The sequence below is a fragment of the Drosophila santomea genome, chromosome 3R (assembly GCF_016746245.2).
Source record: "Drosophila santomea strain STO CAGO 1482 chromosome 3R, Prin_Dsan_1.1, whole genome shotgun sequence".
NCBI classification, from domain to species: domain Eukaryota; kingdom Metazoa; phylum Arthropoda; class Insecta; order Diptera; family Drosophilidae; genus Drosophila; species Drosophila santomea.
In genome coordinates, this window is record NC_053019.2 from 5,898,924 (window position 1) to 5,916,482 (window position 17,559).

The 17,559-nt window shown below is 39.6% G+C and overlaps 1 protein-coding gene across 6 annotated transcripts in view; it reads left to right on the forward strand.

Annotated features, from left to right (window-relative positions):
- LOC120454662 (5'-AMP-activated protein kinase subunit gamma-1) overlaps positions 1-17,559 on the forward strand; it is a 67,947-nt gene that overhangs the window by 37,652 nt on the left and 12,736 nt on the right. For 3 of the 6 annotated variants that reach the window (XM_039640167.2, XM_039640165.1, XM_044006464.1), the window contains exon 7: positions 2,688-2,724. In XM_039640167.2, the coding sequence (XP_039496101.1) occupies positions 2,688-2,724 (37 nt within the window). Of the gene's footprint in view, positions 1-2,232; positions 2,450-2,687; positions 2,725-6,064; positions 6,183-16,417; positions 16,553-17,559 lie in introns of those variants that run through there. The other 3 variants (XM_039640172.2, XM_039640169.2, XM_039640168.1) reach the window with 3 other exon arrangements.

The window sequence follows — 17,559 nt, forward strand, 5'->3', positions numbered from 1 at the left end:
TTTTGCAAGCCTACTGCTTATATTTATTTTGATCTTTATCGCACTTGCTTAGAGGTCAACCACAGCCAGGCGACGCAGCTTATTTGCTGATGTGGAAGTTTGTTTATGGCGAGAAAGCTTGATTAGGAATGTGTAAAAATATATTCACTTGGTTGTATATATGGAGTCGCAATCGCCAGGAACTTCGCTTTCTGACAAAGTGGTTTTGAGCAGAGAATATTGGGGAATATTATACAGACAAAAAGGAAAAAGGAAATATGTATCTTTTTATATGCGAAAAATATAACAAATGAATTCCGAAGCAAACACATATTATTTTAACGGATTTTAACAATTGGTTTAATGGTCGCATGTTTTTACAAACAGGACAGATCTGCTAGTAAATAAATTATTATTGCACAATGGGCTGCTCTTTCGCTTGTCGGAAATCTTTTACGCGCTTGGTCACATGCCAATTGGAAATTAACATGCCGCTGTTAACGCAATGTTAATTAGCGGCCATGTTAATTCTGGAATGGAAGTCTTTCAATCGATGGAGGAACTGTCAGAAGTCCAACCAGCCGCGGAATGCTAAATGGAACTGAGGCGAATTAATTTGGGCCAGATACTAAGAGTTGGCTCAGTTCGCTGGCTAAAACTGAAACCCTTTCGATTAATACTGCTTCCTTTTGCTTTTGCTTATGTTTATTATTTGTATTTATTATTTGCCTTCGCGCGAGCAACTAATTAACGTTAATGACTTACATTCAGTTTGCGTTTGGTTGTCTGGTCGCGGAGTCTGTTTTGCTAGAATATTATTTACTTATTAGTTTTCCGCGCATTTCCCTCTCAAATATTGGCGCTCACAGCGAGGAATATACATATTAGAAATAAAGCTAACTACATACGATTGTATCTGCGAATTCGCCAGTTTTCAATGGCTAATTTTACATGTATTATTTACGTTTTTGATGCATATTTGCTGCCTGATTGTCGTGCTGGAAACAAGTTAGGAAACAAGTGCCGAGGTAAACAAAACAATCAAAATACGATAAGAGCGCAGAAGCGCAGGCTGACAATATTAAGTATACGCCCCGCGGAACTCGGTTAGAAAATTATCAATTCCTTGGGACCTTGTCAGGTGCTAAGTATGAAAGTCTGAGAATTAAATAAGATTGGGTAACATTTTGTGGGGCTTTATAAATTTGCATCAGTCTGTGGCAGCACATTTAGTCGAGTGTTTATATATGTATCTATCTGTGCACCCCTTACATCGTGTCAATATGCGGTTTTGGCCCTCGACCATTGACCATTATGAGTGTAGAAATTTTGGTATGTAGAGCCGGCAAAGCTGAGTTTCTTAAATCGCCTTTTTCAAAAACCTTCACTACTGGCATACTTTTCTGCACTTGACCCATTGCCACAACTAGAATATTTCCGCGTCGAAATCCCCGTTTCGTTGTATGGAATCGCTTTCTTCTGGTCTCGTGTCTCGTGTCTTCTGTTCTTTATTGGGTGCACCTTTCAATCAAAGTTTTTGTCAATTTCAATTGGACGGACACACGACAGCAGGCAATCAACCAAGAAAACAACACGCCTCCTCTCAAATCCACTGAACTTTACGGCTGCGTTCAATCAACTTAATGCGTCACCAGTTGCTTCTTCAGAATGATCTTGCTTTGTGCTTATTTGTTAATTAAAAGAGTTCGGGGTCAAGGATTAATTTGCGGGGTGACGGGGAAAGGTGATAAGACGCGGATCTGACCGCTGGAATTATGGCTGGCTGCTCCAATGATATTCTGCGACATTGTCGGTATTTCACTTATTTTCCTTAAACACATTTCCTTAAACACAAAAACTCGGCGAAAATTCTTGCCGGGTAATTAAAAAATATACATAAATTGGCATTCTCCCGCTGCGAAGGCAGGGAAATTTACATAGTTTATGGGTGGCACTGGCAAATCCCCTATATGCACTTATCAAATTGTATTTTATTTATTATGGGTAAACAAAAAATCAAAAAACAAAATAAATGCCTTAACGCGGCACAATAAAGCGCCCCTGGTGTTGAGTAGCGAAAGCAAATGTTGCAAGCAGTCGAACGGCAAGCAGTGGTCGCGGGTAATCAAGCAGTTGACTGCTGAATTTAAATTTGAATTTCAATTGGTTTTCATGTGTAGATAAACATTTTATCAATTTATTGAAAATATATTACCAAAAGTGAACTTTGGTAAATATGACTCACATCAGATGATAATATAAATAGCAACAATAAATCAATACATAAAACTGCGACAAAATGTCGGCGGTGAAGCGCTGGATATATCGGCACACTCACTCGAGCAGCTCTGCCACGCCCACCTCACCCGGCCCACCGCCCGTCTCGCCTACCAATAAAACGCGTCGGGGGCGCAGCCACTCCCTCGATGTGCAATCCCTTCCAGGAATTCGCGCCATGATGGTCAACAATGTAAGCATTGCAGCTGATTGAATGACATAAGCTAGACTAGAAACCCTAATCACATTAGTAATAATACGATAATTAAGCATAAACAATTCAATTACGACCAGCGATAAGTATAACATACACTTGTAACTGTTTGTTTGAACCTGTACAGGTATCACATTGTAATGCACTCCTAAGACTACGTATCTATATTTCGAATGAGAATAAATTAAACTTATTCATTTATTTCTTCTATTTACAGCGTGCGGCGGCGCATCAACAACAGTTGGCTGTGCAAAGTAAGTACGAAATAGAGTTGCAATTTATTCTAGAATATTATCACAACAGCAAGTACCAAATAGAAAACATAGAATATAAGCCTTTATAGAGCCCATAAACCTAACTTCATTTAAGCGTCCACAGCTCAGCAAAGTCAATTAACCTTGACTTTGAAAACCGAAAAGAAACCGAAAACCGCCGCGAAAGCAAAAAACAAAACAAACAAACGAACGAGCGAATAAAATTCAGCACCGAAAGCCAAGTTTGAGTGCTTTACATATGTAAATGCCAAAAGCCAGAATTACTTAACACTTTTATCCAATTTATTTATCTATCCCCTGATCGGCGCCACCGAGATCCAACGCAGAAGTTCGTCCAAATAAGTTCGCAAATAAACAAATAATCAAATAAACAAGACGCCGGAAAATGCTTAATTCGATTACGTGGGTGTGGGAACATCTGTCGCTGTGGAATATTTTGAACTTTCATTGACAACCCAAATCGAGTGGTTTCATATCGCTAATCGGATGGCTTATTCGATCAATTTGTGGGAAGTGATTTACCGTAGAAATTACAGGAGAAATTTAATTTAATGTCAGGTAGATGTAATAATCTGCATATAATGTGAATACTTCTAAATTTTTAGGAATCAGTTTGCTTTTAGTTCTGCGCATCTCAGTTTTAAGAGTAGCTTCGTATACAGAACGCAAATCGCTGTCTCTGTGAAGTCAGATTCGAATGTCGAGTTAAGCGAAGTACTTTTAAGTTATATAAGTACATATGTATATTAAATCATTTTTATTTTGGAACGTTGAATATGGCTTAGCTGTGAAGAAAAAGTAGAAAAGTTTCCATAAGTTTAACTTTCCAACTGTTCATATATGTATGTCTTCATGTACATACATACAATACAAAAGTACTTAGGTTACATTCTTAGATATTGTGTGGTTTATAAGAGTGGAAAATTGTGTCGTTTGTAATTGTTACATCTGAGTTTCGAAATAGCGGGAACAGCAACTGAACAAATAGAACCGAAGAATGCGCAGCGAAGAATTCGCACCGCAAAAAAACCAGCTATTGTCCACGAATAGACAGACGAAAACAAAATGTGAGAATGCGGTCACCGTTACAGATCCCCAAAAATAGTGCTTTCAATTAGTAAACTAGAAAAAAAGACCGAAAATCGGAATCGTGGCGGCTGAGAGAGCGGGACAAAGCGAGCGGAGAGACCCGGACCTTTGCTCCAGTGCAGTGTGCGAGCGAGAGAGCTGGACTAACTGTTGCTGGGATGTGCTTATCCTTCGGCTGACCTTGAAAGTTTTCGTGTACAGGCTGCACTTTTTGTTGCTGTTGTGTTCTTTATGCTCAGCTGCAGTTTTAATGTCAAGCGAAAAGCAAAAGACAGAACGAACAAGCAAACACGCTCTCCAGTGCTGCCACTTTAGCTGTTTTGTAGCAGATGCGCTGATCTCTTTTAACGCTTGTACAACAAATTTGGCTAGAACCAGTTAGTCATTGCGAATTTAGAGAAAATTTCGACTGCCAACTGAATATGAGGTGTGGAAGTACTAATATTTTGTATGTATATTTGAAGGGTCATAAACCTTTCTAATAAATAAGCAGTCCGGGCCTAAATCCCACTGTTCCCATATAATGTTTAAAATTTTTCAGCACAAAAAAGTATTTTTAAAAATTATACGTCTGGTTTTACTAAAGTGAATTCGTAGTTTCTTTTAGCGACATTTTCGTAAGATCAAGTTTAGAGATATTTCGGAATCGCTGTTGACATCACTGCCTCTCTCCCTCTTCGATGCAGTTTTGTGTCGCTTTTTTCAGGTCTTTTGTTTATCATGTTTTTTGCTGCCATGACGTAATACAAAATCGTGCGAGAGAGAGAGAGGCTTAGAAAGCATACAGCTTGGAGATTTCGTTCAACCCACAAACAAATCTCAAGCGGCATTGATGTTGAAGGCAGGCGAGACAGTGTGGATATGTGTGGGCTCGTTTTATATTTTTTTTTTCCTTATTTATTAGGTTTTTTCATCGAGCCAATAAAAGCATAAAAACATAGACTGCGCAGCGAGAAAACTAGAACAGACTTTGTGTCTGTTGGCAGAGCGGGATGAAGACAGAAAAAAAAGAGAGAGATAGTAAAAGAGGGGTGTATGAAGGGGGCACCCCCACCTCCTCCCATGCTAAGGGCGAAATATTTTGACTATTGTTGGTCTATTTGGCCTACGTGCTTTACGGCACGCACACCGAGAATCCGCAGACAGAGCATTAGAATCGATGAACGAAGAACCGAGCGAAAAAAACAAAGTAACCACAATAACAGCAACGTAAATGTTAATGCCAAGTAAGGCAGCTACAGTGGAGCCCATCCATGTTACAACTTCTGCGCCCGGAAATATTTACATCTCGTCTTATGATATTGACGGTTCGACTCTTTTTAAGGTGGTTCAAAACACATACCGGAAGCCTATGGCCCAAAAATGTTGAGTATTCCCCCGAATATATATCAATTTATTTAATGTTCCCTTAAGAAGTTAAAAACTAAAATAAAATTGTCCTTGTAGGAGTGGTTGCTATTTCGAATTCAGTGAGTTTTCAGATGGATTTTCGATTTGCAAAGTGAAAAACAATTAGTAGACATACATATATACATATGTACATAAATATCCCAATATCTCGATATCCAAAGCCTCAAAATCAAGTTCAATAAAGTAATTCTAGGTATACAAGTGAGCTGATTAGAGGGGCCAAAAGATCTCTTCAGTCTTCAAATTATCATCGCTAGCAAATGTATATTTAAAATTTAAAAATATTTCACAAGTGTAATGGTTTTGAGTTATAGAAATGTGCCTGTTTTGAATATCCCACATTCACGAGAGCGGCGGAGAGAGTTCCAGAAATGTACAACATCAGAAAACAGAAAGTGGTGTTTTGTAGCCCGAGGCGGTCAGCTGACTGCGTGCCACGCCCCACAACGCCCTAGGCAGGCCCTAACCAACTCGAAGTTGCTTATCTATTCAGGTTTTTTTGGTATTATTATGTTTTTTCTTTGCCGATTAGGCCACCTCTGCGTTTTGCTTTGCTCGCTTGATTTTCTGTTGTGCTCACCTTTTTCTCGCCGCGCTGGGTATATAAAACAGAGAGGCGCGCTCTCACGCACACACCCTCGTACCGCCTCGCCGGCATTACACACAGATACGGGAGTACATAGATGCAGATACAGCTACAGATATTGACCGCACTTCGGAGCACATGGGCGGACCGACCGACCGCTTTTAGTACGATTCCAACTGCCGGCAGAGTCGGATGCTCAGCCACGTGTGTTTTGAATTTCGATCAGTTAGTGAATAGTGAACAGTCGAATTGTGACTTGTGTACTGTGTGCACTCACTAATTAATACGTTTATCCAAAAAAGCTATATATCGAAGAGTCGTGCATCGAGAAGAGTGAAATAATATTTAAACGGTTGGCAGCCGAGGGGGAATAATTAGTAATTTTTAAGACGCGAAACATAATTAGTTTCAAACAAAAGACAAAGAAAACTGGATTTTCGGACATCACACGAAAATATTTCCGAGCTATCTGGCTATAAATATGCATGAGCGGGCAATTTATGGTCAAAATCAAACAATAAAATCACCGCGAAGTCAGCTGAATGTGCGTGGAAAGCCTTTTCGATTCTTATAAGTTAACATTGGAAAATGGGATAAAAGTTCGATAAAAATCGATCGAATATTTATAGCAACCGTTAATACAAGTGATTTGTATACTTAAGATGCTGTAAGCAATCCAGACTAACTTGAAGTCCAAATAAACAAGTTGAGAAACCGTCTCGCTAATTAACAATATAATTAAACGACTTTAAAAAAAACAAGAGTGCCAGAGGATCATTTGCATAAGTTAAAGTTTAATTTGAGCGAGCAACCAAGGACGTGTAATTGCCATACAAATTAAACAGATAAATAATTTCAGCCGCCCAAAGCGGCAGGGAAAATGAACCATGTGACTGAGTTTTATAAATAAAATACATTTAAACACACAGGAACAGTGAGTGAACAGAGTGAGAAAAGTGTGACGACATTCCTGAGAAGAAATACATTTTATTTGCATTTTGTTGACTTTGGGAAAGTGGATTCAAAACCGGCAAAATATTTGCAGATTCTCGCGGAATGATTTGATTTAGGTTTTTGTTTTCTGGTCGCACAACATTTCGGTTCTTTGCTCCTCGCTAAAGTTTATTTAAATAACTAAAAAGAGGGAATGATGGGATTTGATTTATGGCCAAGAGGCGCCAATCGGCTGCTGTTTCGCCGTCGCTGATTTTTTGACGTAAGCGGAGGATGATATTTTAATGAGCCGGAAAGAATATACGGTTTTGTGACTGTTTCTGTGCGGCATTTTGTGATTTTGTGGGTTTTGTTTTGCATAATAAACCATGATAAAAATTGGATAAAGCCAAATGATCTGGAAACGGGCTCTGCAGGTGTTTTTTGCCCGATCTGTGCTCCCTTCCCTCGAATTTCTTTTGTGCCTGGCTTCTCGTTACTTGCGTTTATAAATAACCCAAGATAATAACAAGCAATCAAAACCGAATGCAAGGCTAACAAATAAATAATTTCATAAAAATAACTACAGTTTATTTCCGTCCCGATTTGAAAGCGATCGAAAGCACATCTGCGATTTATCAATATATATTTACACATAATATTATTATAGTTGGCACTGATAACCTCGTTGAGAATCACAGCTTTCCACCACCACCATAATCGGCAATTGAAATCCGCTTGGAATAGGTCAGTTTCGGATTCGGTTTCCTTCGCAATCCATTTATAAAGCACAAACAATCTGTTCGCCAAAATACATTGTAGTTTGTGTGTGGGGTAAACAAATAGAGTCAACCTGAAACCCTCTGAATGAATGTGGATGATATGAATATGTTTTGCAGCTAATCCAATTGAATTTATGCCCGCCTTCAAATGTTTCGCAACTGCTGTGGTCTTTGTTTACGTGTAGGCCATTAAATGAAATTAAATTTCGGGCAGCCGGCTCAAAACAAGATAAACAACAACAAAACAGCATGTGGGAAGCTACTCTTTCCACTCGGAAATCTGTAAAAAAAAAAGGGGAGAATTTCAAGAGCGTCGAAAAGCGAAGAAATGAAAACACGGCAAAGAAGAAATTGCGCAGTAAAAATATTCTGCTGCGCTTTATTTTTGCTTTTTTTTTGCCCTGGTATTTTGTTTTTGGACAACCACCACTTGAGAAAAGAGAACACTTCGCACTCTCAGAGAAAAAAGACAAGAGAATTTTTTCGGATTTTGCGTGCGGCGCAAAAGCCTCCGAATCAAGACAACCCTCGGCAAACTTCAATATACATTTCTATACAGTTCTATACCCTAATATCTACGGATCCATAGATACGCACTCAGTGGGTTGTATGCGTTTTACGATCATGTAATACGGTTAAAACTGCCCATAAACTCACAATTAGAATGGGGGTGTTAATACTTCATCCTTCTTAATAAAGAACCTTGAATCAGGTTTTTTCAGATTAAGAATATCTCGCTTTAATTTAAGCAATTCCCAATTTCTGACTGCTTCGCATTAAGTACCTAATTTTTTCTATAATATACATACTGAAGTAATAAATATAATACTAATTGTATCCATAAGTAATACAAGGAAATATGCTTCTATCGAACGATCTTAATGCCCAGGTTGGGCTTCATTCAAAATGCACCTTGCAAATAAAAATAAATACGAATACGAAATTTCCAAACGCAAACAAGATTTGAATATTTTTCCACTGCGTAGAATGCAACAAAAACGGTAATTATCGTCATGAGTAAACTAAATATCATTTCATTTTTTAAAAACAGGTTATTTAAAAACAAAGTAAACTGTTATGAAATTAGTTGGCTGTTTATTTGGCGATGACTAGTTCAGTGAACTGCTGGAAAGTTCCAAACACTCACGCTTATCTAAATGTATTTAGGATGCATATTTCGGGTATTTTCATCAATGGCATGTTTTGAGTTTGATGAATACATTTTTCATTTCGTAACACGCATCTTAAATACGTTTTTACCGATCTCTGTAGATTGGACCTTAACTTAAATACTTGTTTCGGATGTTTGTTGCTTGCCATATTACGAAGGGGTCGCCTGAGAATTAGGTCAAGACGAGGAACTTACTTTAAACGGCAATTAAATTTCTGTTTATTTCGATTTGCTGTTGCTTCTCCCAAGCTGTTTAACTATAATCTCAGCCCGCAACAACATAAATATTTCATATCGCCTCCCCGTCTGATGATCGCCTTTGTCTTATTGTTGTTCATGCTGTGTTGCCTTAATTACAACACGTTGCGATTGCAGTTGTCTGCTCTTGTTGTTGCCGCATAAATTTTATAGTGCACTTAGCTTACAGGGTGTTCCAGAATTCCAGATGATGCCTGATAACGAACTTGAAGTAGAAACAATTAACCATATTTCACAGCTTTATATCGAAAGCGTATCTGTGTAAGTTCTGGAAACTTCTGTTGGGCATCCTCAAGATAGTTGAGCTACTGTATTCTAGACCTGCCCATTATGTCACCACAAAGAAAACGCAGATTTTGTGCACTTAACTTTTCCTCCTAATTGTTCAAAGTCGCTCCTATTTCACCATTACGGCGACTGAATATTCTCGGTAATTCGAGGACATTTCTCTCCGTTAATTGAGTTCACGCCAGCGAACTTAATGAGATCCCCAGGCGGTCTCCTCTTGGTGGTCGTCTTGGCTCGGACTCATTGCCGTTTCCCTGGCCAGCTTGTTAAGTCCCGCGGAACGACCTCTGCCACTCGGTTGGATGTGGATGTGGATGTGAATGTCGCACGTCAGCTCCAGACCACGCCCATGAGAAAACATATATACGTATAGTATAGTACATATATTCTTGAGTATATTCCAACTCACACACTCGACGGCGGTTGTCCTTGAACTGGTTTCTGTCACTTAATCCTGTATCATATGGACAATAAAAGCATCTGCGTAGCTTTGGACCAGGGAATCGCCCCATTATCAAGTGAACGAGCTGAATGTGCAGCTAGTGAGGCGTACAGTAAAAACTGGCCAAGAAGGACAGCTTACATTTGAATAGTAACTGAAACTAATTAATTAATCAAAATATCCTAAAAGGAAACGTAAACGTAAACGATGAAACGTGACTTTCTCAGATGAAATAAACCAAATGCAGTCGAAAATAGGCTAGGTTCTGATCAGTAGTGATTAGTTCGCTATGGAAAATTATACGATAAATACTTTATTTGAATAATTTACACACAGCACACAATACTGTAAAATCCTAAAAATGAAAAGGCACAAACAACTAAATAACAAATGATAATAGCTCTCCCATACTTAAATTCAATATATGGCCCTAAAACGTGACTTATTCTGGTCTTTTGCTCCTTTTCTTCGTTTGCCGTTTGCGAGCTGCTAATTTAAAATACAAATTTCCACTGCAATTTACGGTTTTTAGCACGCAGCTTTTTATGGTGATTTATATGAGGGGTTTATATAGAATCGAACACAGATGTGTGAGAATACATACATATATATAAATCAAATATGAGTGTGGCTAAAAGTCAAACACACCCACTTTAAAAGCTGATAATTGGCATGCACGATTGACCGACCGTTTCGTTCGCCCACTACAACCCCACTATATCCCGCTATATCTTGCTGAATCCCGCGACAAGATCAGATCTGGATAAGGGCTGACCTTGGCCGACCCTCCTGGGGGAGGTGACTAATCAAACAGCTTTCGATTGCCATCGCGACAGAAACATCAGTTGGTCAACAGCAAATGCTCAAATTCGCGTGGAGTCGCCTTGAGTGGGTAAACAACTTGCAGTCCTCCCCCAAATGTATCTGAATGTATCTGCAGTTGCAATATAGTTTATATTTACCAAGTGCACACACTAGGTACACTTTTTGTACTCAAATCGTACGTCCGATGTGCAGCCAAGACTTTGCTTCACCCGTTGATAACAAAACAAGAATAACAATTCACTTGTTTGTTCATCGTTTGCACCGCTAGATATGCACACACTCGATTGGATATACTCGTGCATATACACACAATCGTATATATGTATATGGACGGCAGTAGTACACACGTACCATATCCAAGTGTACTTTCCTACAGTCAACAAATTAATTCGCTGTAAGTTCTGTTGAGAACCTGTGAGCAATTAATAATGTTTTCCGAGGAGTGGAGGCTGTGCGGGTGAGAGAGGGTGACAATTGTTAATTTAGCTAATTGTGATTTTTATTTTTTCACATGCGGAAGTTTTTATACTGTTTTATTTGCAAAATCAAGGTTCAACGAGTTTGCCAGGAGTTATAAAAACAGTGGGACTATTGCATATTATCTCATATATAGTTGAATCCATATGGGATATACTAAGCGCTGTGAGCATGGGCTATTATGCTGTTTTTAGCACATATCAGGCAGGATACACAAAAGCCCCCATTTACTTATCCTATTCATTTCAGTTGCGTGCGCGGTTGGCATTTTCCTGCCAGCCAGGCAGGCTTTTTCATTAAGCTTGACATTTCCATTCACTGTCCTCCCGACAACTGTCTGTATTCCGCACTTATTATTCTTGCCATTGTCCTTGGCTTGAAAACAAAGAGTGTGCTGTAATCTTGCTTGTTTTCTCGGCCTCTGCAATCTTTGAGCCGCATCTTGGCCAGATGCCAAATGCTAAGTTTCAATAGCCACAACACAAGCTCATAAAACCCAATTAGCACCGCCGCACAACCTGCCAAATTTCGATCCCGAGATCCCGAGTTTGTTCGTTGGCATGATTTGCCAAACCCACATCCGATTTCCATTTCCATTGACGTCAGCAAATGGGAGGTAATAAAAAACCATCGTCCAGGACGGAGGAGTGCGGAAGCGGGACTGGTCTGAAAGTCTCTGAAAGTATCTAAAAGATAACAACCTTACAACTTGACATTCCCATTAGTTTGCTTAGCAATAATTGCCTAGTGGTACGCGAACTTGTACATTGTGGCCAAAGGGTGAAACAATATCAGATGTCAAACAAGTTTTAGATATAACCCGTGACACCATATCCTACAGAAAGGTCTTTGAATATGTTTCTTTGCACAATGCAGTAACGATTCGTAGAATTGTAAATATCTAAACTTTTTGGTGTGCAAAATAAAGAAAATGGAAAAACCCAATTTGTTCAAACGTACATTACTGGTGTTGTAATGAGTGTTGGACATAGACAATAGGCAACATATTATTAGTTATTTTTCCTATCCACATCTTTTTCCCCTCAGTTTCGTGGCGTGTTTTGATAAATCGCCTTCTAGTGACGTAAGCCCAAAGAAGTAAACTTCGCGGCGCGTGAGTCTCATTTGTTATGGTCCTTGAAAGCCAAAAAAAGCAAAAGAAAGTACAGCACAAGATAACGAGGTAATATATATAAAATGGTCAGCAAGAAGTCTACATACACACTCGTAGGGCAACAGTCAGTGCCAGCGTTGGGGTTAAAGATCGCCTGATAATACGGATTCAAATGCGCGGAAAACCCGAGTCGAGCCCCTGCCGCTTTTCCCTTTCCACCTGCCACCTTCCACTTTCCGCCTGCTGAGGGGGCCACTTCACCGGTTGGTTATGCAAAGAGCTGAAATGTGAATCAGATGTCCGACTCCATTAGAACAGTAAACAGAAAGTTGAGTCGCCAGCTAGCTGAAAAACAACAGCGGTGCACTCATTAATTGAATTCAAGTCATACTGAGGCTACACTGGTAAAAAGTTACCTGCGCAAATTAAAACGTGGCGTGCGGAAATTAAACACTGATTTAAAACATTGGATATTATGCCTAAGAAATTTAACTTTTTCTACTTTTAGAACTCCTTGGGTTCTGCGTTCTTGATTTTCTTAGCTTTCTTGCTGTATTCAGCCGGTGATACATATATTAGCTTACAGTGATTTCTCTTAGTGTCTGAGTAGGCGTGTGTGCCCTTGTGAGTGAACTGCACTTGTTGCTGCGAGGAAATCTTGACTCGGCTGCCGGCTCATTTCAATTGCAAATTTCACCGGCTGCGACCGATTGCACACGGCAAACACTGGCCACCAGGGAAGCTAAGTTCCATGAGCACACCTATCCATATGACCACATCCACGTCCACGTCCACGTCCATTTAGTGTGTGCTGTGTGTGTCCAGGTGTTATGTAAGCCAAACGCGTGAGTCGAGTCTACGTTGAGTCGCCACTGAAAGCCGAGTCATCCACAGAGGGCGTTAGAGGTCTTCTTTGCTCGGCGATGTTTGTTCTATGCCCTTTTCACCACACACTCGTATATTATACCATTATACTATATATATTGTAGTCAGATATGTAGAACTTCTTATGCTAAAGTGCTGGTGGAACTCAGTGGAATGACTCACGGAATGTGGTTCAGAATGTGAGCTGACTAATTTATGCACTTTGCTTCTTCTGTTGACTATTTCGGAATGGTAGACAATAAATTTAATGGCATACGAGTCACCGATTTGTATGCTGTTCTTAATGATATGTATAATACTTCTCATAAACTATTATCTTCTCGTTAAAGTGTTTTTGGAATCCGCAAGTATTCTTGTTTCACTGAATTCTTTGAATAGTAGATAACTCATTTTACGGCATTTTAAATATCATGTTAATTTAACAATTTAGTAAGCATTATCCAAGATTTAATTCAACTCTTCTTGTTGATGACGTATTTGCTATGCGAGTATTTTTTGCTTGAATTTTTCAAAATTACTTTAATGTACAAATAAATTTTGCATAGCAGTCATTTAACTTTGAAAGGTTTAATATACTCGTATTGTATGTTAATGCCTTAGTGTAGGCATATTTGTTGTTTTAGTAAAATTTAGTAATTTTTTGACCCTTCTGTCAACGAATTGCAAACTGAGTAGGACATCCAAACTATAAATGAGCGATGCCAAATCACATTAGCCAAGAATGAAATACATGTAATTGGAGGACACTATCTATTCTACTCGGAAAATCCGCCTCACCCAGGGCTATTTTCCGATCTGCGGTTCCGTTCCTTCCCGTTTCTTTTATTGTTTTATTTTCGGAAACCCCAACCCGAAAACCAAAGCCAGAAAACAATTAGCGGATGGCAGCGGCGTGCAGTGCAGTGTTTTGTTAAACGTGCGGTTGCCAATGACTGCGCTTCCGGTTGCAGTTGCAAACATACTCACAATGCATTTGTTTAATTGCACGGCTCTAATGATGCGGAAACAGCAAAAAAAAATGGCGGGAAAAGAAGGGGTACGGGGTGCACATTTGCCGCCCACTAAAACTTGGATGTACGCATCGCATCACAACGTGCGCACAAGTAATTCGCAAGTGGATATTAGTGACAGTTTTATGGGTTTGTTCTTGGAAATAAGTGGGCTGTCTGCAATTGCAAGGACTTTTGAATTGTAAGAGCTTACAGCTGAGTCAAATTTTGACCCCGGCACACAAAGTTACAAGTTTTCAGCAAAGGTCGCGACCGCTGTGCATTATGGCAAAGGTTCTATTTGTGTTCTAGGCGAATGTGAAAGAAAAACCACAGAGTCAGTGGGTTCAGCGACTTCCTTGAAGGTCGCTGCGTGTCCCGGTTATATTCTTTGTAGGGTGACAACGGTCCGATATAAAAGCAAAAACCCAATCGATTAGGTTGGCAATTGTCGGTTAGCTGAGTGGCATTTCACTTAGATAGTCGAGTGAAGTGAATGAAAGAACCATAATTTACTAGTAATTATAAACGATTTTAATAATGGCACTACTTAACGATGGCCTACGTTACACGCCCTATATTATCTACATTTACCTGTTGGTTATACATACATACATATATATATTCACATATAAAATAATGCCACACAAGTATATAAATTGAGTAAATATGTATGTATTTACCTTAAGGCACTTGATATTTGAAACAATACATAAGATCCCTACTCGAAATTACTTCAAAATATTGGTCTATATGGAAACTACACATTCAATTTGAAGGCAGCCGTACGAAGATCGAGAACGTTGCCCTTAAAATAGTTATATCATCCAACAGCTCGTATTCGGAATGCCAGGCCCCAAACCTCTTCTCCCCCCTTTAATCCGCGGGCAAGTTCAAATATTGTCGGTTAGCGAGATTTTCGCCCCTCCCCATCCTCCTGAATTTTGGAGCTGAATCATCGGGTTATCTGCTTTCAGCGCACAGAGGCAAACAAAAGTCAGCACAAAACAAGCCGGAGTTAAAGCCAAGTGCGAAATTGGAGGAGTCTAAAAACAATTTCAGAAGCAGCAAAGAAGAAGCTACTTAAATCGCACACCTTAGCACATCCGTCAGAATGCTCCCCACATGACCAGTGCATGGCGATATGTGAATATAGGGGGGGATCGGGGAGTGCTTGGCACTTATTTACACATATCCAATATCCAATCACGTTCAAGGTAAATGCTGGCCGAATTTCGCACAAACTTAACTGCGATGCAGAGCCCAGAAATAACTGCAAACCCATATTGTTTACAGTTACTCGACGTAGTGGGCTACCAAAGATAAATTAAGCATACGCCCCATGGGCGGTTAAACAAATTGTTTGCACCTTTTGGCCTTTATTTATGGCTCCCTGTCAATCACATCTAATTCGCGATAGGCCCAACGCAAACAAACACGGCTCTTATCAGCCCAAAACGTTACCGTAGGTAGCATAGTATTTCCTTATCGCCAGGGCTTGTCTAGTGGGGGTCTGCCTGATAATTCAGCAATTTAAAATCTTTGCACTCCCTAATCAAAGTTCTCTTGCGTACACACTTGACCTAAATGCGCAATTCTTGGGACCTATAGACTTTTGGAGCAAACTGGGTAGTACATAACTGAAAATCTATATAGTAAATTATATTTCTTTAATAGGGTAAAAGACCAACAGATTAAAAAATTTTTAATAGCTTATTAAGCTTTTCATTATAAAAAAAAACAACTGTTGTCTTAAAAGGAATAAATTGAGAGTTTCTTGAGAGGAGGTCAATCACCGAACCCCTAAAATACACCAGTGACGTACACGCATATATAGTATAGTATTATGTACCATCTACATATACTTTCACTTTCTTCACACGCATGCGCCATAAATGGGGGCCTAAAGTGGAAAGTCGGAAAGGAAGTTGACCTCAGACAATCGTGTTTCTCTTTTATATTTTTGGCGTGTCACGTTTCAAAATATTGCATACTTAGACGGGCATTCTGGTCCTTATGGCAAAATTGCGCTGTTCATTGGTTTTTTCGCACTTAAAAAAACCAACATGATTTTCCCTATACACGCCCAGAGAATCCTTTCACTTTTGCGCGATTTAGGGGCGAGCTATGTGGGTGCCCTTGAGATGCCCCTCAACTAATTCGAATGGTAATCCACCGCAGTTGCTAATGGATTACTCATGGTCGAGTGTAAGTTGCACTGAATGGGGGGAAATGGTTCAATTCATGCTTTTACTCTCGCTTTCTGAACTCACTTGCATATGTACTTAGATTTCAAGGACGCCCAGCGCCCCCACTGTTAGCGCTAACAGCGCTGTTAGCTTGCCCTCTCAGTCGCTCACTCTCTCTCTTTGGCACTTGTTCGACAGCACGTGCACCGTTTGTTCTTTTCATTCTCATTCTTCTTTGGGATTTTAAGCCGAGCGGTTGTGTGCGTATCAGTGTTCGTGTGTGTACGTGCGTAGGCGGCCGGTCGTATTTTTATATGCATGTGTGTATATGTATATAGAATTTCGATTATTAAACACATTTGATTACTGGTAAATAAGTTGGCGACTTAACCTCAATTGAACCGGCTGCTCACTTTGTTCTACGACTCGCAATGTAAATTGCATTAAATTTAATCAAAATTGTGAAATATCCCCCTGAAAGCCACTTGAAAGCTAATCAATATTCCTCAGTGTTCTGCCTCTTTACGTTCACATTTTCCATCTTTCCCATTTGTTTTTATCAGTGCCCCTTCGGCTCTTTCTTCATTTGAAATCGCTTGCCGTGTTGTTATTGTTGCTTTGATAATAAAAATAGAACTTAACTTTATTTTTCTGTGCTTTGCTTTGGCTCGCCTCTCATATGCGGCGGCCCCGCCCCTCCCGACTCCCACTTCCCCCGCTGCGTTTGTTTGTTTTTACACACAGCGATAAAGATAAAGGCCGTTTATTTAAATCAAGCGTGCGATTTGAGTGCTCATGTGAGTTGATCCCGAAGAGTGAACGATTCTGATACATACATATAAATATGTAAATGTAGCTTTTCTCGAACAGATGCAACTCGTATTTATTGCATTATAAAATAATTTAATTACCCAAGAGGCTGGGACATCCGACAGCCACACAACAACCGCAGGCCTAGAAAGCTGGCCAGGCGACAAATATGTCGCTTATATTCTGATAAAATCCTACCAAAAATTAAATCGAAATAATCTTTGGGACTTGATTAGGGACAGCACAAACAAAATACTTATTCCAATATAATCGTATACTATTGTATTGTAAATTATTTTTTTTTTGATTTCGTCTACAAGTTTATTATCAGAGAAATTTCCAAAATCGGACTCCAATATATTTCCAAGGGTTAAACACATTAAATAGAGTTTGAGTTTGTGCAAATAAAAAATGTCGAGTACATTTATTTTTATTGCGCTCTCGTGGCATTGAACTTTGCAAATGTTGTCGCCTGGGTCGCTAAACCCGCCTAGAAAAGTGACCCTGAGCGCAGGTTGCATGCGTACAGGCGACTCGAGCGTCGCAAACGATCTCTCTGGTAATCT